Here is a 24,454-nt window from a genome sequence, read left to right as displayed (position 1 = left end):
TGCTTCGGTGGGGGCCCGACAACCCCTCCGGGTCAGTCTTGCTTGGAAGCGGCCTTGCCGCCTTGGCCTCCTTGGCGACGACGGCGGGAACCCCCTTGCTTGCCGCGACCTCTGTAGGCCTCCTGGGAAGAGGAGCGGGCCGCTTGGCGGTAAGTGGAGGAGCCACCGCTGGATCCTTTGGAGGCACCCTGTCTGCCTCCGGGGCTCTGAAAGGGCCATCGCTGCTGAAGCACCCCAAGGGCCCGGGCCGTCTCCGAGTCGATCTTGATGGCCTGTAGAGACTCATCCACCGCTTTACCAAAGAGGTTGTTGCCGTCGTACGGCATGTCCAAAACTCTGGTCTGGACGTCCTGGCAAAAGTCTGTTGCCTTGAGCCATCCTCGTCGTCAGAGGCAAACTCCGCTGCCCAGTTGGCGAAATCCGGTATCGGCAATGTCCGTCGCCACCGTTATGGCGTGATCCCACGCCACCTCGCCCTCCTGCAGAATTTCTAGGGCCTCCGCCCTTTTGTCATCAGGCAGGAAATCTAGCAGGGGAGCTATCTTGAACCAGAGCTCCCTGTCGTACCAGGCCATGAAAGCTAAGGCATTGGCCGCCTTAATCGTCGTTGTCGCCGACAAGATGACTTGTCGTCCCATAGAGTCCAACTTCTTGCCCTCGCTGTGCGGCAGGGAAGTGGAAGTTGAAGCCGCCGCGCCCCCTGCCTTCTTTTAGCCGCTGCCGAGACGACCGAGTCCGGCGTGGGCTGGGCCCTGAGGCACAAGGGGGCGGCATCAGGGACTCGGTACTTCTTCTCGTACCTGTCCCTCTTGGCGGGTGTCGTGGCAGGGTTCTTGAGGACAGCAAGCCCCTCGTCCCAGATGTCTTTCGAGTGAAGGCACCGCAAGGACCGTCTTCCTCTTAGCCTCTCGTCGTTGGTACAGAAACCCCTCCTTTTTCTGTTCTTCAGGGCAGAGCTGGAAGAGCTTGGATGCCCTGGTTATCATGGCGTGGAAAGAGCCAACCTCGTCGGCTGGGGAAGCCCGTGAGGGGGGTGACGACGGGATGTCTGCTGTGTCATCGCCGCCGTCATCGTCCGTCCCCGTCGCCGTATCCTCTCCCGGCGAGGGGGATGAGGGGTCCACCGGTCTCGCAGGCACGAAGGGCGGAGCGGGGTGAACTCTCCTCCGCTTATTCGGAGGGCTTCCCGACTGGCCTGGTTCTGGCTCCTCCGTCGGGGTGCGTGGTAATCTCGTCCTTATCTCGGTACATAAGGATTGGATTGCCAACAAAATGGCCGCCGAGCTATCCTGGGGCTCGGGCTGCGACAGACGGGATGGCCGCTCCACTGGGCCCTGTTCGTCGTCGCTATCTTCGATCACGTCAGCAGGGACCGTCCCCTGGGATCGAACCTTCTCGAACCTCTCATTGAGGTTTATGAACCTCTCGTTGAGGCCTATGGACCTTTCGTTGAGGCCCTTCTCGGTCTCCATCAGTTCCTCCTCAGAGGCTGATTCTGAGTCCGTAATGGCCACCGGCTCCCCCCTCTTTTTCAGCTGGGGGCTTCACGGGGGTTTTAGCGATGGGCTGGAAAGAGGATTCCCTCCGCGGCAGCAGGGATACTCTGGGCCCAGAGGCCGTTTCCATCGGCATAGTCTCAGCCGGCTCTGCCAGGGCCGCAGCAACCACTTCGGTAGAGGCCTTAGCCGGGTGGATCAAAGCCCTCACCACCTTAGGTGCGTCCTGGGCCTTCGCCTTGGGAGGAGGGTCAGTGCCTCGCTCCCCTTTCGAGATCGACCGGGTCCGCTCCAGCGGCCTACCCGGGTTCTCGGACTTCCTCTTCCCCGAACCAGAGCGCTGGCTCGTGGTCGAACGTGCCGGGGAAGTAGCGCCCTGCTTGGCAACCGAAGAGCCCGACCTTTCGGCGCCCGCGGACTCGCAGTGCTTGGCCTTCTGTTGGGCCCCGTCACCGGGGTGTCCTCAAAGGACTTAGAAGCCCCCTCAGACTTCTTCTTGGCCTTCTCACTTGCTGTGCCCTTCTCCAGCCAGGTGGCGAGGCGGGAATGATGATCTTGTTTGGTCCATTCCGAAAGGTTCTTGCAGAACGCACAGTCCTTCTCCACGTGCGTCTTGTCCCCATGGAGGCAGTAGAGACATTGCGAATGCTCGTCCTCCTTGAAAACGTTATATAATCTGCATCCAGGGCAGTTCCTGAACAGCTTGGATCCGGACGTCGAGCTCCCCTTGTCCTGGGCCATGTCAGTTGAGGTAGGCCGCAGATCTTACGGAATCCTCCAAGAAGTGTAAACTCGATGAAAACTTCACCCTTGAGGGTCGTAGAAGAATTCCGAAACGGGTCCTCGTTATCGGAAGTAGAAACGGTGGAGCTTGAGGCTCGATTAAACCAAAAAAATAAGAAATTCTCCTGAAAAAGCGTGAAAACGCAGTAAAAAACTCAAGAGCTAAACACGAGGACTCCTAACACTTGAGCGTGTGGTAAAAATCTGAGGATGGCTGCCAGGGGCGGGGCTTAGGGAGAGGGCAGTATGACCCAGAGATCAGTGATTGGTTACTAAGAAAGACAGATCAGAAACGAAACTGATACTGATTTTTTCTTTACCGAGGATTCCCAGCCTGACGATGGGGAATATTCATGAGCATGTGAATCCATGCCAGACCCCATGCTGGAGAATTTGTTGACAACAATCTGTGTGTTTTGAAAAAAAAATTGTTATGTTCATTTATCCACGTTTGGAATGTATTGTTTCTATCAAAACATCCTTTTAAACAATTTTTATTTTCTAATGGTTCTGGACAACTGTCACTGATTTGTTTTAAATGTGAGGTAACATATGGATTTTGTTTTGGTGTCAGCATGATTACTGCCAATATCTCAGATCAGTATTAACTATGTGTATGAATCTATGCTTAATTCTCATTAATGGATGATGATGTGCTGGTGATTTGAGCACATTTATACATGATTTATTGTTATGTAACATCAATTATCGACAACTACAGCGTAATCAAAAGCCCTGAAAATGACTGGTGGTCGAAACACTTGTCGGGTGATCGAGCGCAACTAATAAAACATCTATTACAAGACTAATTGAGACATATGTATCCATTCAAAACTTGTTAGAAGGTAAGCGCATGAGCCTAGCAAACAACCTTTTCATGTGCATCAGATAAAGAGCCAATCAGAAGTGGTGAGAGAGTGAGATAAGCTTGCGGAGCCTGACAGAGCTGGGTCCCTCCTTGTGGGAGGTGTGGCAAGGCAGAGCAGGTGTGGCGTCCCACAGGCGGTTTGTGCCGCACAGAGGTTGCAGTGGCAGTTGTGCATTGATCCATTCAGGGAAGCCGCTGCCAGAGTCACACCCGGAGCCAGCGGGAAAAAGAAAGTCTCACAGACCCTCCGGCACCGCAAAGAAGATGAAGCTATGCGGTGGCTCTAGGGATACTGGAGAAGGCCAAAGCAAGGAGACTCCAGAGAAACCCCAGGGTGGATGAGCCCAAAGAGACCACAAGGTGGGGTGAGTACAAAGAGACCCAGAGGCAGGGTGAAAACCAAGAAGCCTCAAGGCGGGAAGATAACAAGAGACCCCAATACAGGATGAGAAATAAGACGCCTCAATGCAGGGAGAATACCTAGAAACCCCAAAGAGGTGTGAGCCCAAAGAGACCCCAAGGTGGGGTGAGAACAAAACACCCCAAGGCAGGGAGAATACAGAGAAACCCCAAAGCGGGGTGAGAACCCAAATATCCCAAGGTGGGGTGACAACAGAAAGACTCCAAGCAATGGAATGCAAGGGAAAACTCCACTGCAGGTTGAGATATGAAAAACCCCAGGGTGACAAGATGGAGGCAAGTCTCAGAGGATGAGCAAATAGTCCCAGAGTGGTAAAAGGGGACAAGAAGAACCCAAGCAGGACAAAGAAAATAAGACAAACTAAGGTTTGGGGAAAGAAACCCCTATCTGGGGAAAAGAACCAAGGCTAGAGAGACTGAAAGAATCCCTGACTAGAAGGGAGAAAGACCTTTGATAGAACCTAAGTTGGGAAGGAAAGAGACTGAGGTATCCCTAAAAGGAAAGTGAGATACCATGTCTCATCTGATGATGCCTGTCCATCCATCTGAGGGTTGCCTCCCTTCATGTGCTACTCTCTCACATAGCCTCCCCAAGAGTCAGGACGAGGTAGCTGTTGCCATCCCCTGGCCACATGAGGGGTGGCTACCTCCGGGAAAGAACTGGTGACATCAGATTCATCACACGGCCCAATCCAAGTTTCAAGCTGGGACTGTTATTGCATTCGGAAATCTGCTCCTCTCCCTCCATGTTGCACCCCCGTATTATGGCCTCTAGCGTCTAACTGCTGCACTTTTCGCCTCTGAGAGGCTGAGCCCCGGCTCCATGCCCTGGCCTCTTGGCACAAACACCATGTCACAGGCCGGGCCCAAGCTGCCACTTATCTCGTGGCCCAGGGGACCCGGCCCCACCATTGCACACCGTAGCGGCACGCGTCTTTAAGAGTTTTTCTTGGTAGGCCTCAGTTAGCCACACCAGCATCATACAGCGCGTGGTCTGCCGCCGACATCCCAGCGGCCAGGGTCCAGAGACAAGACCCGGTGTAGGATCACAGAGCCAATGACGCACCACACTGGGAGCTGCTGCCACAGTGGTTTCTCGCCACCTGGCTGCTTCAAGGTACTCCAGCCTCCACTCGAGAAAGAGGTTATTTTAAACTCTTTCCAGTCTCGCCACCTGGCTGCTTCAAGGTACTCCAGCCTCCACTCGAGAAAGAGGTTATTTTAAACTCTTTCCAGTCTTGAGATGGCAATTTGTCACTGGATTCCCAGGGTCGGAATGGAGATCGTCTAGTAAGTAGCCATCTCATCTTGTAGGCTGCTCAGCAGCACCCGCCTAGGGTTTTAGAAGTTTGCAGGTTGCATCAAGCTTCCTCAAATTCAGTCTTAAGGCCAGAATCTTATTTCAATTCACATTTCTTCAGCCAAATAACAAAAGTAGACCCTCAACTTTTATGGGAAATTGGTAAGTGGCCCAAGCAGAGTTGCATTCACAAAATAAAATGTTTTGAAGGATATCTAAACAGTCGGGCTACAACATTCAAATATGGCATGTTTGTTGCCTGGCAAATTCTCCAGATTTGGATAGAAATTTAGATGATCCTGTACTGAATTTCACACAATCTGACTATAGCAAAGTTGAACTCCCCATATTAATAAAAGGCTTCCGCTGGCCAATGGAGCTGTACAAAACAAGTATGGGTGGATACTCTGGGCAGTGCAAACAGGATGCATGCTGTACCCTGACTCTCTGAGATTTAGCATTCTCGAGGGGCAATAACTGTTTTCGCTAGCTGATGTGTCCTTAAATATGGACTAAAATTCATCCCAGAGCCATCATCTAGGACTTTAGTTATCAAAGCAGACTATGTCAATTTATGTAATCAGGAAACTAACATACTTAACCAAAAGGTTTGAGAAAGTAGAGTCTATGTTAACTCATGAATGTGTAGCAAGGCATATAAATACTGTAATTATAGGTGTTATTTTAAGCAAAAGGACAGACTGCAACATGTCTTAATGGTTATTCATGATTAGCTGGCACTCTCAATACAGATGGATGGATTGATATTTTATGCAAAAGTCCATAATATATTTTAAAGTCAAAGGTCACAAAAAGATTCCATGGGTTTGAGAATGAGAAAATAAAATAGTACCTTAATATGTTCCAACCAGTGTGTTGATTCCAAATTAGACAGCCAATGCACCTCCTGAATGCTAGGATATACAATTTCTTTCAGCTTCCTTAATGATTCTCTCATAACATTAATATTTTGGATATCCAGAAACACTAATTCTGCATTCTGGTAGGCATCTTCACTCTCATAACCTCCTCCTCTAGCCTTGGAAAGAAAAATATTTGAATGTGGGTAACCAATAAATAAGCATCCACCAAATACTTGCTTTTTCAATTTTATAATTTGGATTTAAGACTCAAACAATAGTTAACTAATTTACAACAGTCAAAGAACACTCAAATAGTCACAACATTGTTAAAGTGAAAGAAATGTTATAGCAAATTATACAATTGTCATCACTTTTAATTTATATTAGTGTATGTTTCCATAGCTACATTCAGGGGAGCTTCTGAGAAATCGGGACTGCTCAAGCGCCTAAAATGTAAATATTGACAACAACAATTGGATATGCTTTTTATTTGTACTCTTAAATGACAGCAATAATTAATTTGATTCTGTATTTACCATACATGACTAGTACTCTAATCAGTAATTTATTGGAATTGAGGGGTCATCCTGTGGCGGGTGTCTTCCTTCTTATCAGAATGTGTTACAGAAATTAGATCAGGGAGCTTCTTAACTCCTTCACGATTGTGAAAATGCACAGGGATATGCTTACCCCTCCTCGCTATTTAACGCACATGTCAAATCCTAAGCATCAATAATAGAATAGATTTTTCTGCATTTCAATTGCAAACAGAAAACATGCATTTAACTTACAGAAAGGGACAGAAGACAATCTATCCAACATCACTTCTCTGTCACATATTGATTATTAAATGATACCCAGGAACCTTTGTCTGAATGCCACCAAGAACAGAACTGTTAATATAGCCAGCAATACTTCAAAGATCCTGCCTTTCGAGTGACTGGAGTCTCTGAGCCCACCCATCCTGGTATACGAGGCCAAAAACCAGGAGGGTAATATTTGACACTGAACTAACCTTTCTTCCACAAGTAAACACATTTAGTCGCAAGACGCATTTTCATCTGCACTCTTTAGGCACATCATAGCACTAATGGGCAAGACCTGCAAGGAGGTAATAACAAGGGCTCCTATATTTTCTCGAAATGTATTACTGTAATAGCCTTTATGTGGGTCTTCCCAAGACAATAACCCAACAGTTTCTTAAAGCAGTGGTCAGCCTCACCTTGGCACTAACGCTGAAAGACCACCTCTTCTCAAGTCTTAAAGCTCTGCAGTGGATACTCATTGAACAGAAAAAACATTTAAAATCTTGTAGATCTCTCTTTGTGTCTACTGGGATAAGGGCAGACAAGTAATCTCAGAAGAACATGGGAAATCCAACTTAAGGTGTACCCTTTCAAAAAGAAAAATCACACAGTGGTAGAACATTGGATGTGATCTGTCCTCATCTCTGAAATACATTTCTATTAGAGCACAGAATAGAAAACTACTATTTCAAATTGAAGATTGGTCTGTGGGGGGTCGATAAAAGGAGTCGGACACATTGAGGACATGCTGTACTCTCTTCAATCAAAATGAAAATAATAATGCCTATCTATCCCTATTGCTAAAGGGATTACTCTACCGATCTAAAGGAATTTAAGGTGCTCATCAGGTGTCAGGAAGTCCAAACTAACTCTGTCTAACCCTACCACTAAATATAACTAAAGTAAATAGACAAAGAGAATGTATCTTCTTCCCCTGGTCTTCTCTTCTTCATGGATAGTCTTTTTATATACAGGTTTATTGTTGGCTCATATAACTCTTAGCGTAATCTGCTTTGATAGTCTCTCTTATCAACTCTTGAAGTTCTTTAAAATGACTCTTGGGTTTCATGCTTTCTGTGTCCCTATCTTTAGAGTACCTTTCCTTCCAATAGTTGCTCACACTCATTCTTCCCAGTATCTTTGCTCAGGCTTTCCTAAATTATGTTTGCCTTGATTCTCTTTCAGGCTTTCTTTGCCAAGGTTTCTCTCTCTGAGGCGATCTGCTCTTTTATCTTGTTCACTGGCAAGCTTTATCTCGTCTTTCTAGTTATGTGTTTTTGGTTGTACTTTCTCCAACCTTCCACTCTGCAAACTTAGGGTGGTTTCCTTTTCTCCCAGGGTTTTAGTTTCCAGTCTCTGTTGGCTCCACAACTGGGTTGGTTAAATCTCTCTTTTGTATATGGCTCAGCTCACATGCCTTGTAAACTACTTTCTTCAATGCTATCTCATCCTCAGAACTGGGATGAGTTTCTCTCTTCAAGTTACACCAAAAGTAGTGGGCTATACAACCTGTCCTGATTGCAACCTTCACACGGCGTGATGTCAGGGGGCTTCCCCTGTACATTGCACTCACCTTCTCCCCTCCTGCTCTGACTTGTCCCAGTTAAATACACGTCTCTGGTTAAAGAGACATCTTCCTTTCTTTTTCCACATATGTTTCTTTTCACACTGTCTTGTCGCACTACTCTGCAAAGAAGATAGTCCCATATAAGCGGCTATGGTAGTTGACAGAGAGTTCCTCACAGGAACATGAGTTCTTGTGCCCAAAAAGGGGGAGGGTTAGATCCCACTTGCCTCGACTCCTAGGGAGGGTCTTTCAGAGCAGGCTCACCTCTCTAGCCTCACAGGTGGAGTCTCCCCTTTGGGGAGAAGGGACAAATACCTGTGATTCATCAAATACATTCCCCTTACAGTGGTGTCTTCCCCATCTCCACTGAGAGGGAATCCACATGGAAAATCAACCTTCTCTTGTTCTTTCTGTTGACGATTCATTGCCTTTTTAGTTAGGTTGGGTGAAGTGGTTTTCTTTCCAATGTCGGAGGATATGTGTTTGGGATTTTTACTGTTGAGATCGTCGTTCCCCAGTCCCAAACAGGATTATCAGTGAGGTTAACTGAAGCTTCCCAGGATAGTAGATGAGACATTTTTGATAGTATTCTGGACCACAAGAGAACTTAAAAGTTCTGGAAAAGTCAGGAAGTCAGTACTGATGATTAAGTCTTCGGGAAGACCAGGTACAATGGCAGTTTTTATAATCATGGGCTGATCTCTGACTATTAATAGTAGACAGACCTTGGGATAAAAATACAGCATTGGCATCTTACATGGATTCACATGTTTAACCCCTTAAGTCCCAAGGACGAGTATGCTTATGCTGGATGCATGGGAATGTCCAATGGGGCCACATTTTTTATCAGTTAAGTGGTTAAGAATATTCCCCATCGTCAGACTGGGAACCCTCTGTAATATTAAAGCAGTTTTGCTTTAAAGCTTAAAAAAACATCTTGCCACTTCTATAGCCCATTACTATCACTTTGGGTCATAATGCCCCAACCAATGTGTGCCCTCCTTAGCTCCACCCCTGTTAGCCATCTTCAGATTTAAAGTGCACAATATTGTGGCAAAAGGCACCAAATAGGAGCCATAGAGGGGTAGGAGGGAGGGTTGCATGTAAATCCATAAAAGATACCAATGCTGGAGAACAGGAGTTGCAGGTAAGTAACTTGTTCCTTCTCCGGCATTGGATCTTACATGGATTCACATGCTTATGAATACAATTAAACTGCAGTACAAACCAACACAACCGTGGGAGCCTGTACAGCTCAAACAGAAGCAATGATAAAGCACCTCTGGAATACTCACCTCAAGCAAAAAGGTTGCACAGCACCGCCAGTCCGACATGAGACTCTTCCCTGCAATCCCTGTTGAGGCAGAGAATCTTGTAAAGGTGTGTAAAGACCTCCACGTAGCAGCCCAGCATATGTCTAGCAGGGCAACACCAGACAGGAATGCCGTAATAGAAGATTTAGACAGAGCCTTTTCAGACGTTGACGGACGGGTAGTCGAACTGTGCGACTCATATCCATGACCTTTTAGGTTTCTTCCCCTTGAATGTATCCTCATGGAACCTTGACCATGGGAGTTTTGTACTCAGGCCTGCCAACCCTAGCCGAGGCATGACTTCGGACAGAAGCAGAGTGAGAGGCCTTCTCACACTCTTTCAACCATGCGACTAACGGCCGGTGGCGGTCTTTACGGGTTTTCGATGAGAACTCCTGGTAGATGTAGCAGCATTCTAGTTCGTGGTCCAGATGCAGGCAGTAAAGACATTTCGTATGTCAATCTTCTACGAAAGCGTTCCTGAGGCAGCATTTGGTGCAAGGCCTAAACAGCGTCTTCTTACTAGCATCCGCCATCGTCAGATGAAAATGGCTTCAGCGATGAAGTTCTCCACGGCTAGAAGATCCTCTGATGGTTCGGATCTTCACCAGCAACGGATCCCTGCTATTGGTAGTCACTTATGTGCCGAAAGGTGAAGAGACAAGGATTAAAAATGGAAAAAGTAAACAAATCCAGGGGGCGAATAAGGCAGACTTCCAACTTGTAGACGTGCAGTAAAACATCTGAAGATAGCTACCAGGGGTGAAGCCAAGGAGGGTGAACGTCATTGGTTGGGGCAGCATTACCCAAAGTGAAAGCAATATGTTATATAAGTGACAAGCAGCTTTTTAAGCTTTAAACCAAAACTGCTTCACTATTACTGAGGATTCCCAGCCTGACGATGGGGAATATTCTTAAGCATGTGAATCCACACATGCAATTATGATGGCCTGATTACCCCAGAGATCTTCTGGATACATTAGGTCTGCTCTCACAGCAGTTTGTTTACTGCCAGAGTTGACGAGGGCTTTAGCCCACACTATGTTTACTTGTATCCTCTATTGGGTTTCAAAAGACTGAGAGGTACAATAATATACTCGTCCAGGTGGTCTTCTCGTCCGGGTATTCTTCTTCTCACTCTTCTGCCTTACCCCACTGCTTGTGCCTACCCAGCCTATTTCCATAGGTTCCTCTGGCTTATTAAGAAGGCAGACCCTAGCGATATGTCCGCTCTCTGTGCAAGAGAAACGGAGGGGAAAAGTCACAAAGGGAGTTTTTGCCCTTCCTGTTTCTTCTAAACTGACTGGTCGTATTTTAGTCAGTGACATAGAAGGTTTTTCTTTTTTTAAGGATCTCTCCCTTAAACTGGACTTCTCGAGTAGGTGTCCTCTCGACCGTGTATGTTTCTACATAGGGCAGAAATTTGGGAGACGTTTTCACATCCTTTTTCTGATCCACCACTTTTTCTATGTGTTTCAAAAGCTTTCCTGTTTTCCGAATGGGCCTGGGCAACCTGTATGGCAGTCTCTAATGAGGATTGAGGCTGCTGTGATATACCTTGTTGTAGGGAGGATGTCACGATCCACTTCCTGAAACCCCCCCGGCAGGTCCATGGGCCAGGAGGGTTCTCGGCTCCGGCCCCCAACAAGCTTAGGCATCCTTTGCCTAGTCCCTCTTGGGGCCAGTCCTGGCACCTTTGGCGTCAAGCTCACACTTAATGAAGACTTGTGCTTGTGGACTACTTTATTTCAGTGCCAGTCAACATGGAGGCATCCACATAGCTTGGCTCCTTGGAACCAAGCTATGCGGTATAGTGTTTTGGGTGTGGTAGCCTAGGGACTATTTTACCTGGACTACTTTCTTGATGCTATTTAAACCACACCCGACTTGGATAGCATGCTTCGCGTTACTTTGCAATCCTGCAACGTGACGCTCATCATGTTCTGCTGCATCTGCGAACCTCGGAAGAACAGCATCTGAAAAACAAAAAGGATATCATTAATAGCAGCAGCTTACCTGTGATTCCACCGCTAGCTGCCCTCCGCTCCTGCAAACAGCATCCAAGGAACAGCGAGCCTCCCGGTCCGTCGGATCTGCAAAAAGGAGAGAAACAGGACATTAGACATTTTACAATTGTGCCGTCAGCTTACCTCACGAGTCGCCCATCGACCAGCATCGCCTTGGGACTTCTTGCTCCGGGTGAGCACCGCAACCTACGGGAACAAAATACAACAGGTTAGCAAGGAAAGGCATCATAGCGCTGCGCATAGCGCCTACTTACCGCATCAAGGCGCTCTCGAAGCACCATCACCTGCCGGCGAGTCCCAATTCAGCCAACTTTCCACAGCAAACTTCTACGCACCTAAGGAGAGAGAAAATACATTATTTAAATCCAAGAAAGGCATACAGTATAACAGTAATAAGACCTACCTGAAAGACTCTAAAGGGCCTGCATCAGTGAAGTAACTAGATCGCACTCGCCCACAAAGGACAACGCGCCCCTGCCAAGAAGGCAGAACGGAGAGCATGCCAAAACCCATAACAAGGTGAGGAAAGGTCCGGGGAGGGGCTGCGGGCATACGGGGTGTTGGGAGGCTCTTACCCCAGTTGCCCAGTCTTGAACATTGCCCACCTGTTTTCCAGGCAGAACTTCTCCGCTGATTATACCTGGGAGCGGCTGAGAAGGGCACCAGAGTCCCCACAGATGGGTGGCGTCCCCGTGTATACCAGGTGAGTATAACAGAGGAGGGTAGGCATTTATAAACTGCTCTAACGCCAGTATTTCTTGAACTTCCGGTAGGGTTTTTTTTTCCCCCAACCACTGCATCAAAACATTTTGCACTTGGCCTGCTAACTCTAGGGGACTTTAGTTTGGTAACAATTGAATGTCCCAAATGTTAGTCTATAGAAAGTCCCAGTTTGTCGCACCCGTTCTAATACAACCCTCTTGATCTCGGGGGATTGATATTTTGAAATGCCTTTAGGTCTCCTTTTAATAAAGGGGCTAAATTTAAGTGTATCCAGTCTTTCCATCCAAAAAATGTTCATTGAATTAAAATCCAATGAAAATTATCCATTGAAATCCATTTCTATCAAAATGCATATTCATTTTTTTTATTTTTAAATGTTTTTATTGCCATTTATATTATACGTCACCGATTCGGTGTACACTTATTGGCATCTGTTAACATTTACAAGATAAACAATTAGCAAGTGCTAATTAATATGAAAGGAAAATAATAAAATCTAAACGACAAGTCTTCGTTGCCACATGAACATGCTGGGACTCGTGGCCCAGTTTTTTTGACCTTTCGGACCTCGGAAACTCCTGGGTGATGAGTTGGTCAGGACTGCCAAATCTAATAGTTCCCCTGCTGGGTCTCAGGTTTTGTTTTTTGTCCGATGGTGTGGTGGTGGGCAGGGGTAGCTCAGGGGGGGTTATCGCCGTATGGATGGAACACGTCCCATATTAGGGCTTTCCAGTCCTCGTATGCTGGGCTTGCCTCTCCCCCCGCTCTGTCCACTCCTCCTCCCCATATTGTTGTTTCGGCCCCTGTCCAGTGCTCCAGTTCTTTGTGCCACCTGTCGAACTGCGGACCCCTGGGAGATTTTCATGCCATGGCTATAGATCTTTTGGCTAGCACACACACCATGTCCATGAGTTTCACTACGTGTCGCAGCTTACTTATTCTTGGGTATGCTCCCAGTGGGCATTCTTTCGGGGACCATTTGTATTGAGTCACCCCTGCTCTTCTGCAGGTCTGCTCTATTTTGGACCAGAAGATGTGTTTCTTACCTGCTCTTTCTGAATTGCATCAGGGGCATAAAGAGTTAGTGTTCTTACTGAATTTGGTTATCCTTGCTGGTGTCATGTATGTTCTGTATAGGACCTGTAATTGAACTAGTCTGAACCTGGCATTCCTTGACACCTCTCGGGGGTATATTAGGATTCTCTTCCATTCCTTTTTTGTGATATCTTCTCCCAGGTCTGCCTCCCACTTCAGTTTCAAGACCTCGCTTTTGGGGTTAAGTATGTCTGCTAGTTGAGCATAGAGCCTAGACACTGGTTTCCATCCATCCCCAGGTTGTATAGTAGTGTTAGCAGTGGGTCTTGTTCTGGTTCGCCTGGCCATTCTTTCCATTGCCACTTGGCCCCCTCTCTGACTCTTCTGTACCACAAGAATTGGCCTTTGGGCAGGCCTTCTTTCGTTACCATGGACTCGAATTCTCTGAAAGTCCCTTCTTCGTATGCGTCCCCCCCAAGTGTAAATACCGTGCCCCTCCCATTTTCTCATTAGGGCTAGGTCTGCTTTCCCTTTGCGCACCCCTGCTGCAATCGGTATGTCTGTGGAGTAGGTGTGTACCCCTCCAGTGAGTCTCAGTGTCCTGTTCCAAACTTTTCTGCCCAACTCAGCTAGCATCAGGGTTTTCCCTAGACATCCCACCGGGACCCATAGTATTTCTTTCAGGTTCGCTGGAGCCACAGGCTGCCTGAATAGTGTGGTTTCAGAGGTATGCTCATCCGCTAGCCACTTGGCCACATGGCTCAGTTGGGCGGCCAGGAAGTACCTTTCGAGATCTGGGAGTTGGATTCCACCTGCTTTGTATGGTAGTGTTAGTGTGCTGAGGGATATTTTGTTCCTGGTGTTGCCCCATAATAGCTCCCACAATAGCTTTTCTAGTACCTGGAAGAAGGAGACTGGGATAAGGCAATTTATGTTGTGGAAGAAGTATAGGAATCTTGGGAGCACTATCATTTTAACCACTGCGGCCCTGCCCATCACCGATAGTGGTAGTTTAGACCAAAACTTCATTGATTTTCTAAACCCATGTACCGCAATCTGGGTGTTACCCCCATGCATCTGCTCAGGTGTGTGCCAGATGTTGACCCCTAGGTATCTGAAAGTATGCAGTTTCCATTGGATTCCGACCGCTGGGAGGTCAGTTTCTGCTCGCCCAACCAGGCCGGCCATTGGGAATGCACTGACTTCTCCCTATTGAAGGAGATCCCCGACACCTGGGCAAAGTTCTCTAGGACCTCTAGGAATGTTGGTAGGTTAAGGTGGGGGTCCCTCAAATATAGCAGCACATCATCTGCGTAAAGCAAAACTATATGGTATTCACCCCCTATTTTGATGCCTGCATCGAAAAACTGTTTTCTCATATATATGGCCAGTGGTTCTAGTTCCAGGATGTAGAGCACTGGGGATAGCAGGCAGCCCTGTCTCGTGCCTCTTTGGATGTCCCATAGTCTTGACACTGTCCTCTCAGTCTCCACTCTAGCACCGGTGATTGGTATAGTACTTTTATCCCTCTAATGAAGGTGCCCCCAACACAAATTGTCTCAGGACCTCTAGTAGCCACTCCCAGTATATGGATTCAAAGGCTTTTGTGGCGTCTAGGGAATAACACTGCGTATGGTTCGTGTGTATCTTTTGTTTGTGCCACTATGTGTTGCAATCTTCGTAGGTTCGCTGCCGTGCTCTGGCCTGGTATGAACCCATTTTGGTCTTCATGTACTAATGTAGCTATCTCCCTGGTCAGTCTTTTGGCCAATATGGTAATTAATATTTTCATGTCATAATTGAGCATGGCTAATGGACTGCACGAGCCACATTCGTCTCTAGGTTTCCCAGGTTTGGGTATCGGCACTATCAGTGTCTCCCTCATCCCTTTCTCATATGATTCCCTGAATACCTCCAAGAGTGTGTGGGCCAAAGCTGCATCATACACTTTATAGAACTCGGGGATGGGGGGGGGGGTGGGTTGGGGATAATCCATCGCTGCCCGGGGTCTTGCTCATGGACAGTGACCTGATTGCATCAATTATGTCCTCCACTGATAGGTCCCCGTTCAGGGTGGCCCTCTGGGCTTCGTTCAGTGTTGGCAGGCCTATCTCTTCTAACTTGTCTAGGATGTCCCCCTGTGGTATCACTGTTGTATGGCTGTACAGCTGGGAGTAGAAGTGCCTGAAGGCGTTATTGACTTCCGGCCGCGATATATAGGCCTCACCGGTGGGGTTTTTAATCTCGGTGATCAGGAGTTTCGGGTATTCCCTTTTGCACAGCCACGACAAGAGTCTACTAAGTTTATCGCCCTCCGCGTGTGCTCTAGTGGTCTTGGTTATGTAGTTAAACTTAGCTAGTCTGGCCCACGTACTTTGGCAGTCATTTCTGATTGCGGAAAGTTCTTCCTCTGCTTTCCTTTTCTTAGGTGCAGTGGTTTCGAGCTGAGTGATCAGCTTCTCCCCCGCCTCTAATTAGTTTCTCAGGGTCTTCCTGATACTTCCGGCGCTAGCAATGACCTCGCCCCTGACCACCACTTTTAGTGCTTCCCATATTGTATCCCATCCTTTTACACTACCCACGTTGATATCCAAGTATTCCTGTATTTTATCTCGGAGGTCTTCCCTGAAAGCACGGTCAGTTAGGGCTTCTGCTGGCATTCGCCACATCGGTATGGGTGGTTTGGTCCCCGGTGTTTTCCATTCCATGAGGAGTGGGGCGTGATCTGATATCGATCTTCCCAGGTAAGCTACTGACTCCACTTGGGATAAGTGTTGTCTGTCTATGAGTAAGTAGTCGATCCTGGTATAGAGTGTGTGGGGAGAGGAGAAGAGCAAGTAACTTTCTTACCTGGTAACGTTCTTTCAATGGGATGTTCCTCAGACGTATTCCACATCTTTGACAGGTAATTACCACAGCTGTGGTGCTTCGGAAACTTTTTCGGCGTAGGCGTCCTGCGTCGATGACGTTGATACGCTCCCTCGAGGACCTCCTCCGACGGTGACATCACAGGATGTTATAAGTAGGACGCACAACGCCCATAGCCTCAGTTGTAGTTTTTTCCCTCCAGAAAGTGTGGCACCAATCTTCTGCCAGAATGACTACAGAAAGCCTTGCGGAAACGGAAGCTGCAATCGCATAAGAAATTTTGTAGAGGGGCAGGTAGGGAGGGTACGATGTGGAATACATCAGAGGAACATCCCATCGAAAGAACGTTACCAGGTAAGAAAGTAACTTGTTCTTCGAGGGGATTGTGTCTTCCGACGTATTCCACATCTTTGACAGACTCCCACGCAGTACCAATGTAAGGAGGTAGGAAAAGAATTTAGACATTTTTAGAATGCCCAATCAAATTGCAGAATAGAGGACTGCCTTGCCAAAGGCCAAATCTTGCCCATGAATAGAGTCCAAGGCATAATGTATAAACAAAAGTATGGACAGAGGCCCATGTGGCTGCTTCGCAAATAATGTGAATCGGAACAACCATCTGTAGTGCAGTGGAGGCAGCCATACCCCTAGTAGAATGGGCACGTAAATCTACAGGAGGGTCCTTCCCCCACCAAACGATAACATTCAGAGATCATCAAAATGATCCATCTAGACAAGGTCTGCTTAGAAACAGCCTGACCTAAACGCCTTCCAGCGTAACCAATAAAGGTCTTATCGTCCACTCTGACCCGGGACATCCGTGAGAGATAGAAACTCAAAGCTCTCCTAGTATTCAACCTATGGAGCCTCTCCTCTTCCTTACCAGGATGTGGAGGAGGATAGAATGCCGGAAGAATTACCTTCCAGATGGAAGATGGAATTCTGACACAATCTTCGGAAGAAAGGAAGGTCGTACCCTCCGGACAACCCTGTCCTTATGGAACACAGTGAAGGGTAGTTTGGGTGAAGGGTGGTTTGGCAGAAAGTGCCTGCAACTCACTCACTCTGTGTGCGGAAGTAACCACAACTAAAAATACAGTCTTAAAGGACAACAGTCTCAACAGACAAGAATGTAAGGGCTCAAACGGAGCTCCCATTAGGAATTTTAGAACCAAATTCAAATCCCATCCCGGCACCTGGAAAGGTGACGGTGGAAACACATGAGTTAGCCCTTTTAGAAACTGAGATATCAAAGGGATTTTAAAATAAATAACCCTTAATGGTACCCACTTGCAAGCCCTTGCGGGTTAAAGAAAGCAAAAAAGACAAAACCAAAGGAATGGAACATTGGAAAGGATCCACATTCTGTACCCTGCACCAGTCGCAGAACTTCTTCCAACAGCAATAGTACAGGGATTTCGTTGCGGGCCTTCTGGCCGAAAGCAACACCTCCATCACGTCTTCAGGGAAGTCCCAATCCTTCTATCTCAGCCTTTCAGATACCAAGCATGAAGGCTGAGAGACTTGACGTCTGGATGGAGAACTCAACCCCCTACCATTGAGAGCAGATCGTCTCGGTAGGGAAGACGACGTGGAGGGCATATGGACATGTCTAGAAGGTCCGGGTACCACGCTCTGCTGGCCCATACCGGAGCAATGAGGATCATCCGGAAACCAAACCTCCGCAACCTCCACAACATCTGCGGAATGACGGGGACTGGAGGGAACGTGTACAGCAGTGGGAAGGACCACTCCACTACGAACACGTCCCCTAAGGCTGCTCTTGGAGGAAATTCCTGCAAGCAGAATCTTTCGCACTTCCGGTAGACACTGGTAGCGAAGAGATCCACTTGTGGGGTTCCCCAAAGGGCGAAGATCTCCAAAAGAACTTCCTGAGCCAGCTCCCACTCGTGAGAGACCGTGCTCTGCCTGCTCAGAGCGTCCGCCGCCGCCGCTTTTTCGTCTCCGGCCAAATGAACTGCCGAGATCGAAATTTCCTGCTGGATGGCCCAGAACCAGAGCTGCATCACCTCCCTGCACAGTGGGGGTGACCCTGCCCCCCCCTTTTGTTGAGGTAGTGCATGGCCACTGTATTGTCCGTCATAATCAGGACATTCTTCCCCCGTACAGACGGCAGAAAAGCCTTCAGGGCTAGCCTGACAGCCCGCAGCTCTAACAGATTGATGTGGAGTCTGGAATCCGACGGAGACCAACGACCGCTGACTGTCAGCTCGTTGGCATGAGCTCCCCAACCTGTGAGGGATGCGTCCGTCACGAGACTCACCTTCCGGCCACGGTTACCAAAACGGAGCCCCCTTGAACAGATTTCCTTTGACTGCCCACCACAGAAGGTCCTTGGCGACCGAGGGTGGAATCTGAACGGGGTCCGACATCCTGCCAGAGAACTGCGACCACTGCATTTTGAGTGCCCACGCAGAGATCTCATCCGCTGCCTGGCCTCTGGCACCAGTAAAATGCAGGATGCCATGAGAACGAGCAACCTCAAGAACTCTAACGCCGAGACACTCTGGGCACGTTGAAATTTGTCCACCATCTGCAGAATGTGATGAGCCCTCATCTGGGGAGGCAAGCACTGCCCCAGGGATGTATCGAGCACTGCTCCGATGTACTGGAGCCGCTGGGTAGGTGTCAAATGGGACTTCTTTAAATTGAGGGAGAAGCCCAGCCTGTGAAGGGAGTGGTGTTAGGGAGAATTCTCATTTTATGGCTAATTTCCCTTACCTATAGAGTCCCCCAGCAGCTTTGCTGGATTTGAAGGGTTTTCTTTTTTCTCCTGCTAAGAGTGAGACTCTTTTTCCCACTCTTAGGCATTTTTGCTATGTGTGTTCTAGGCTATTTTTGTGTTTAATGTCTATGGGGTTTCTCTCACCTCCATAGGAACCATCTTTACACACATGTGTTACACAGCGCCCTCCGTGCAGTGACACAGGGGTGTCGTAGCGACCTCCAAACAGACTCCATACCCTGGGACTGACTACTGTCTCCCAGGGCATGTAAAGTCCCCATTGACTTTACTAGTCAATTTTTGTGAACTAAACCAGTACAACCCATTTACTATGGAGGTACTGGCAAGGGTTAATAGTTTTCCCCTTATGTTCATTTTCGAGAGGGTACCGTACAGTCCCTCTCTCAAAGGTTTCTGGCTGGTGGCAGTGGTTACTACCGTAAATATTCGACCACAAATATTTTCCTATGGGATTTTCCCATTGTTCGAGGGTACCCCATTTTCTGACAGCCTCCAACATACCGCCGGTGTATATTAATATTAACTTTACTCCGGTAGGTTTTATTTGCCAGAACTTTAATATAACTTCTTTCTCGAGTCTTTCTCTAAACTCCTAACCCAGGTCGGGGATCCTTTGTTCATCCTTTTGGCGGGCTTCTGCCGAGAAGCCCTCCTTTCGGCGCCACCGAGTCTGGGGTGGGTCCATTGTGTGGGAGGGGGAGGAGGACCCCTGGACAGGGCTGCCTCAGCAACCCATGTCACACTCTATCCTGATAGGCTGGAGGGTCTCCCGCCAAGATGACCACTCCACTGTGTGAGTGACAGCTAGGCTGTATGAATGGGGATCTTTAAGCATAAAAGCGGGGTCCTGAGGACTGGAAGAGCAAGACGTCGCCACTGGAACTAAGAAGCCAAAGAGGAGAGAAGCCAAAGACATCTGCAATGACTGAACCACCGGTGAAGCCCTGCTGCAGCGTCTCACCACTGTTCTCCACACGACGAGAGAAGATCTTCATCTGCAAGAGCCTTCTTCCCTTGAGCTGGTGGGGCCAACCAGTTTGCCAATCGCCTTCCCAGACCTGCCTTGGTCGAATCGCCAGTACCCTGTACTCGGAGACCGGATAGCCAGGCACCAGTCCACCCGGGCTGCGATTTAAAGGAGCGTACCTTTTATTCGTCGGGCAGCCCCAAGGCTGGTTTCATCCCTGGGCAGTGCAGTAACTCGAACCTTCCTCCACGATGAGAGCCTCTCTTCCTCTACTGGATCACCCGAACTGCAGGAACTACCAGGAACAACCGCCACCGCAGGAGCCACTTCTTCATGTATAAGGTACATTGTTCCGCCAGGCCGCCCCTTTCTGCGTGGTAGTGCTAAAGGTGTCTTAAATCCTTTACCTACCTGTTGGGTTGGCCGCCCCTCGCTCTTAAACATTGTGTTTCAACTTCTGCATCCACCTTTTCAAAATCGTTAACCAAAGACTTGACTGCAACTACAAGAACATTTTGCTCCTGGGCCCTTGCCCTGTACCACTGACTCTGGCACAGGCCTACTGACTGGGGCTAAATTTGTTAGAACTGCCTTCTCTAGATTGCTTCTCAACTAGAAATGTGTTGGTGCACCTACTTCTTATAACCTCCCTTTCCTCCCCATTTTTAAACCTTGTGAAATGCAGTTTTTCTCAATTTTCATTGAAGTATTTTTTATACTGATGCACTGCCTTGCTTAAACTGGTTCACAAACTTATGGGAAGTGTTGCTAGGGTGTGTAGGAAGGAATTTCTGTATAACTTGTGCTTTCCCTCCCTTGTGAAAAATTGCTAGAGTGCCATTTGTGTTTGGTTTGCACTGTGCCGTTTTGCTCAGTTTTCACTCTTGCTCAAACTTGTTTACAATTTAAGTAGGGAGCTGTGTATACTTTCTTTGACCGAATTTAACTTGCTTTAAGAGCTGTGATAGATGTGTTTAACTAGAAGTGTATAAAATAAATATATATATTCTTTTACTCCAAAGCTTTGGTTAATGTTTCCTTGTTCCATAGTACTGAAGGCATATTGTGCAAACCCTGAATACTGCTCATTTCCCTCTTGAGATAAGTCTGAAAGCTCAGCCACAGCTACCAACTAATTCTTTGTGGTACAGACTGATACCAAAGTAGATTTATTGCTCTCACATGTAGTCCTAATCTTCTGTAGTGCTCCCTAAGGGAACTGCACAGGATTCTGCCTAACAAGTGGCAGGTGACGGACAGATGATGCAGGGCTTGCTCGGTAGAGCGCGCCCTGATCAACCAATCATCCAGGTAGGCTTAGACATGAATCCCCCCTTTCCTGAGATGCGCTGCGACCACCACCATCGGCTTGGTGAAGACCCTCGGGGTAGAGGTCAATCCGAACGGCAGGACCCGAAACTGAAATTGTGAGTCGCCAACCGCGAACCTCAGGTACTTCCTGTGCTTGGGATGAATCGGCACATGAAAGTAAGCATCCTTGAGGTCGAGAGACACCAACCAATCCTGAAGTTGAAGGGCCTGGAGGTCTTGAGAAAGAGTAACCATCTTGAACTTGTCCTTCCTGAGGAGCTTGTTCAAACCACGCAAGTCAATGATGGGTCTCAATCCTCCGTCTTTTTTCGGGATCAAAAAATATGGGGAATACGATCCCTTGTTCCTCTCCGCTACAGGCACCAGTTCTATGGCGCCTTTCTCCAGCAGGGATTTGATTTCCTGCACAAGGAGCGGATCCGGACTCTTCAAAGAGAGCTTCCCCAGTGGATTGTCGTGAGGCCTCTCCCAGAAAGGAAGACTGTAGCCATGGGCTATGATCTCCAGAACCCACACATCTGAAGTAATGGCACGCCATTCTACAAGATGCTGCGCCAGCCTTCCCCCCAACCAACAAACCATGGGACATGGCCTCATGACTGAGCGGAAGCGGCTGCGGCAGTGCCTGAGGGCAAAAAGGCAACTGCCCGAGCGGCTTTGGCACCTCGAGTACCTTGTTTTCCACCTCTGGTACTCCTATGTTGGCCCCTTTGACTGGCAGCCCCCCTCGATCTACTAAAGGAAGAGTAGTATCGAAAGGAGCTTCCCCTCTACTGCTGTCCCATAGGCCGAAAAGGTGGAGTTTGACGCACTGCAGCGCTCAAGGACTTTGCTGCAGCTTTGGAGATCTGCAACCTCTCAAGGCTCTCGTCAGCCTTGCTGCCAAAAACATGGACACCATCAAAAGGCATGTTGAGAAGCCGGGATTGTACATCAGGAGAAAATCTCGACTTCCACAACCACGCAAACCTGCGCATCACGGTGCTCGCCACCATGGACCGGCTGACACAGTCTGCCACATCCAGACCTGACTGAACGGACTCACACATGGCATCCTTGCCATCCTGAGGGCAAGAAAACCATCCCGTTCCTCCCCTTCGGGAATATGTTCAGCTGCCAACGAAACACAATTCCACAGAGTGTGCGTGAATCTTGCAAGGGCACAAACGGAGTTGGCTGCCCTTAAAGCCATATCCCCAGAAGAAAATACCTTCTTCGCCCAACCATCAAAGCGTTTGTCGTCCCTATCGGGAGGGATCGTAGGGTACCCCGCCTGATTTGATGGGGCCGTAGCTGCCTGCACCACCAAACTCTCCAGAGTAGGGTGCGTGGACAAGTAGCAGGGGTCACCACTGGCTGGACGGTATTTTTTTGACAAAGACTTGTTCACTACCGGGAGACTCTCCAGTGCAGTCCAAGCCGCCGCCACCCTTCTTTGTAAGGCCATGTGAAATGGCAACACCGGGTCAGTGGGTTTACCTTGGTCAAGGATATCGGTCAGGTCATCCTGCAGAAATTCTACAGGTGGAGCAGACCACCCCAGATACTCCGTCACCCTCGACATGAGGTGTCTGTACGAAGATTCAGCATGCGTACCAGGCTCAGGCCTGCCAAATTCAACCTCCGGGGAGGGATCAAGACCACTGGCGTTGTGCAAATACTGACGCAGGTCTTCCAGCTGGCTATGCCCAGACCACAAGTCTTCAGGAACCTCAGGAGGCACCTCATCATCAGACCCTTCCTCAACCTCTGAAATGTACTCCAAGGGTTGGAACAAGTCCATCCTGGGAGCAGGAACAGAGTATGGGTCGAGAATAGGCCACACAGACTTGCTGAGCGTGTTCCTAGGAGCTTATACAGCTCTCTGGGGTACCTCCAGCAAAAATTCCTCCAAAGGCGTCGATGGGAATGCCGTTGACATTGACTGAGGCACCGACAACTCGACGGCCTCACAGGCTCCAACAGTTTCGACGGCGTTGAGGACCGGGACCTGGAGCGGGCACGATGGCAATCCTCCTTGTCCGACCAGGACCTCGAAGGTTCCCGGTGATCGCGCTGACCGCCCGAGCCCAAAGGCGTGCGAGCGGTGGCACTAGAGCGTTCCTTGCCGGCTTCTCTCAAAGGCGCGGTCGGAACGGTGCCCTGCGACTCAAAAATCGCCATCATCTCCTTATGGAAGGCGGCCCATTCCTCCAGAGATGAATGCTTGGTGGGACAAGCAACCCGCTGTCTGGCGGAGTCCTCAGATGAGGACGGGGAAGGCGACCGATGACAGCGCTTCTGTGCATTCCTCAAAGAGGCCGAGTAATGGCGGGACCCACTCCAGGAACAAGACCCCCTGGACTTATGCCAACGCGGAGAGTCACCCCTCGAATCGTCGGGCGAAAGTCCAGCGGACTTCGACTTACGGGGCTTGGAAACGCTTTCCGCCGACAGCTTCTTCTTCCGCTCCCGCAAGGCCTTCGATGTTAAAGACTGGCATTCATCCGTGGCATGGCTCTCACCGAGGCACCAAAGGCAGATGTCGTGCGGGTCCGTCAGAGACATCTAGGAACCGCAGTCCTGACACTTCTTGAAGTCCGACTTCGGGGTAGCAGAAGAAAAAGACATATTCTCGTATTAACACAACAATATTCGAAGAACCAATTCACAAGAGAGAACCAAGGCGCGCCGAGATTTTGAAGCGAACACGTTCGCGGAATGAACAGAACTGAGGCTACAGGCGTTGCGCGTCCAACTTATAACATCCGGTGACGTTGACCATCGGAGGAGGTCCTCATATCGATGTCATCGTCGCAGGACGGCTACGCCGAAAAAGTTTCCAAAGCAGCACAGCTGCGGCAATTACCTGTCAAAGATGTGGAATACGTTGGAGGACACAATCCCCTCGAAGTATGAGCATTCTCTGTCATTTGGATGCAGTTCCCGCCAGACTTCTGCGAGGTCCAAATTCTCTATTACCTTGTTCAGAGAGGACTGGACGGGGGAGGTTGGTATCGTTGGGGGGTTAGATCTGTCCAGCGTGTGTTCTTGTATGCTATTGAAATCCCCCCCCCCCCATATGAAAAAACTCTCTTGATAGGGTGTTAGCTTGGCACTTAGCTTGATCAGGTATGACGAGGCACCATTGTTGGGGAGGTAAGAGTTAATGATGCATATTTCTAGTTGGTCGATGCTGCCTCTCAATATCAAGCACCTTCCCTCTGCGTTCACCTCCTTTGATAGTAGCTTGAATGGTATTGCGCCGTCTATCCAAGTGTATACTCGCTGCGCATATTTGTAGTAAGCCACACCTAAGCCCTGACCCCCCTCACCATTC

The 24,454-nt window shown here is 48.6% G+C and overlaps 1 protein-coding gene across 10 annotated transcripts in view; it reads right to left on the bottom strand.

Moving 5' to 3' along the window:
• MTMR2 (myotubularin related protein 2) overlaps positions 1-24,454 on the bottom strand; it is a 1,647,725-nt gene that overhangs the window by 965,826 nt on the left and 657,445 nt on the right. For all 10 annotated transcript variants that reach the window (XM_069639182.1, XM_069639183.1, XM_069639176.1 and 7 more), the window contains one exon: positions 5,721-5,906. In XM_069639182.1, coding sequence (XP_069495283.1) covers positions 5,721-5,906 — 186 coding nt within the window. The remainder of the gene's footprint in view (positions 1-5,720; positions 5,907-24,454) is intronic.

The sequence above is a fragment of the Ambystoma mexicanum genome, chromosome 7q (genome assembly GCF_040938575.1).
Source record: "Ambystoma mexicanum isolate Mex_15411 chromosome 7q, UKY_AmexF1_1, whole genome shotgun sequence".
NCBI lineage: Eukaryota > Metazoa > Chordata > Amphibia > Caudata > Ambystomatidae > Ambystoma > Ambystoma mexicanum.
The sequence above is the reverse complement of the archived record's forward strand: the minus strand, read 5'-3'. Positions and strand labels throughout refer to the sequence as shown.